General features: G+C 55.0%; 1 protein-coding gene across 1 annotated transcript in view; it reads right to left on the bottom strand.

Moving 5' to 3' along the window:
* The window catches only part of LOC108802392 (zinc finger protein 2-like), an 8,934-nt gene that overhangs the window by 3,704 nt on the left and 2,857 nt on the right, over positions 1-2,373 (bottom strand). Inside the window, exon 3 of the mRNA XM_018574253.1 lies at positions 1,372-1,603. Coding sequence (XP_018429755.1) covers positions 1,372-1,603 — 232 coding nt within the window. The remainder of the gene's footprint in view (positions 1-1,371; positions 1,604-2,373) is intronic.

Raw genomic sequence — 2,373 nt, 5'->3', positions numbered from 1 at the left:
CGCTGTCTCTCTCTCTCCCTTCTGGCTGTCTCTCGCTCTCTCTCCTGGCTGTCTCTCGCTCTCTCTCCTGGCTGTCTCTCCTCTCTCCTGGCTATCTCTCCTCTCTCCTGGCTGTCTCTGCTTGCTCTCTCCTGGCTGTCTCTCCTCGCTCCCTCTCTCTCCTGGCTGTCTTTGCTTGCTCATCTTGTCAGTGACAGCCAGCACCCTTACATGCCATAGCGACCCAGGCGGCCCACACGGCATCAGAGGGATGCCCTGCCCGGGCCCCCCTGTGCCCGGGCCCCATAGCGGCCGCCTGGGTCGCTATGGCGATTGTTACGCCACTGCTGCGAGTGGAAGACGACCAGCTCATCCACATCAGAAAAGAATACAGCTAAAGGTATGTGGACGGCATGACAGAAACTGCTGAACAGTAAACTATATCTGCTACGTAAGCTATACAAGATGAGGCCGGGAAATGTGTGAACATGTGAGGGTCATGCTGGAGATCATAGAACATGTGAGGGTCATGCTGGAGATCATAGAACAGCTACCTACGTGCAATAGGAGAGGAAATGAAAGATAGTCATGTGGTGGCGTTACTGCTATGCAGCCTTCCATACATCGCTCTTATTAACGCCCCAGAGACCAGACCTGAGCAGGAACTAACACTACAATACACCAAAGGAGAACGAATCGATGAATGTGACGGAAGGAAAGAAAATATGAACAATGAAGACAACGAGGGAGCCCCTCAAGGTGCAGGAGAGCGCAAAGAAAGGGATTGCACACGGGGAGAGGTGTGTGTGTGTCGTCCACCCCCCCTTTCCCGTCTGACACATTCAGCCGCACGAGCACCGCGGGAGGACAGGACACAGCCGATCACGATCTACCCGTGCTTTGCGATCGACCTAATGGGCACCCCTGGTGTAGATGTTGACCGTCATGGTGTCCTAGCACCATTATCCAATCGCTGGGGTACCATGAGGTTTAGAACAGGTGGAAATCCTTCGAGTTACATGGCTGTCACATCCCAGAGGAAGACACGCTAAACCATCACCATAAGGGGGTGACAGAAGGTGTTGGATGCCTTGTTTGGTGGCTCCAGTTTGGTGAATGTGGCCTCCTTTACCCCTCCTGAGAACCAGTTGCCCTCTCTTTCCAAAATGTTCTGCTCACGGCCCTCAAAAGTCCATCCCTGCCCCTTAAGGTGCGGCGTACCTCCTATGTTGGGCCATGTGTTGGTTGAGGGGTTGGTTTTGGTTCCCTGATGTACAGATTCCTCATGACACCGGGCTACAGATACCAGAGGACTTCCCTTGTGCTGGGTGGTGGGGCTTCATCATCCTCAACTAAGTGACAACAATTCCCATCCTTGGCCATGCAACTCACTCACAGAACCTCCTCCAGACTTCATGTCACCGTGGTAACAGCAATAGACCGGGGCGGGTGCACGGACCATCACACCTCCCATCAGGTCCTCAAGCCATGAAGATCTAGCCGGACTCATTCCATGGTGATAAGGTGACCGAGTTAGCGCATGCCGAGGAAGACACGCGGGTGATGGTGAAAGGTCTTCCCCATCACGGGAAGAGTTCTGCTGAATGCGACTACCCACTGCAACCTACCCCAGGCCCAGGAGAACCGGGACCGTCATACAACGAATGAGGACAGGAGGAGGAGACAATCAGCCGGCCTGGATGTCCCGGAATTCTCATACCTTCATAGTATAGCCGGGGGCTAGGGGGTTTTGGGAGAGACGGGGGCCAGATTTCATCAGGTAATTCCATTTTTCCATATTACCTGGGAAAGTGAACTTCCCCTTTAATGCGCATTGTGCGTGTGGGAGAGTTCTGCTGCCCGGCTACCACAATATGGCGCATAGTGGAATGGGGGGCAGCACTCAACGCACACACACAATGTCCTGCGTGTGCGTTTATTTGCATGCAGATGGCGGGGGCAGCGGAGTTGGTTAATTTTATTCCTATCACACGGTGGGGAGGGGCTTGCCAGGGATGGCCAAACTGCAGCCCTCCAGCTGTGGGGTGGAACTACGAATCCCACGAGGCTTTGCAAGATTCTCACAGCCACGACTCCCGGAGAGAGATGACTCATGGGATTTGTAGTTTCACCCCCCAGCTGGATGGCCGGAGTTTGGCCACCCATGCCCTATGTGATGGAGGCGACAGGTTCTCTTTGCGGAACAGATGTCCGGTGTAGTTCCCGACAGCTGACACAGGGGGCGCTGTGATTACATTGCGATTGCGGAGCTCCGGTCTCACTGATCACGCAGAGCAGAGAACGGACGTTCCTCCCTCTGCTCTACACTCTCTATGGCTGAGCCCGGGTCCCCCAGAAGAACGGGGGGGCCCCGAAAAGCGCGGCGGCGGCAGG

This window comes from Nanorana parkeri, unplaced genomic scaffold (assembly GCF_000935625.1).
Source record: "Nanorana parkeri isolate BGI_ZX_2015 unplaced genomic scaffold, ASM93562v1 scaffold2839, whole genome shotgun sequence".
Lineage (NCBI taxonomy): Eukaryota > Metazoa > Chordata > Amphibia > Anura > Dicroglossidae > Nanorana > Nanorana parkeri.
This window is presented reverse-complemented; position numbering and strand designations above follow the sequence as displayed.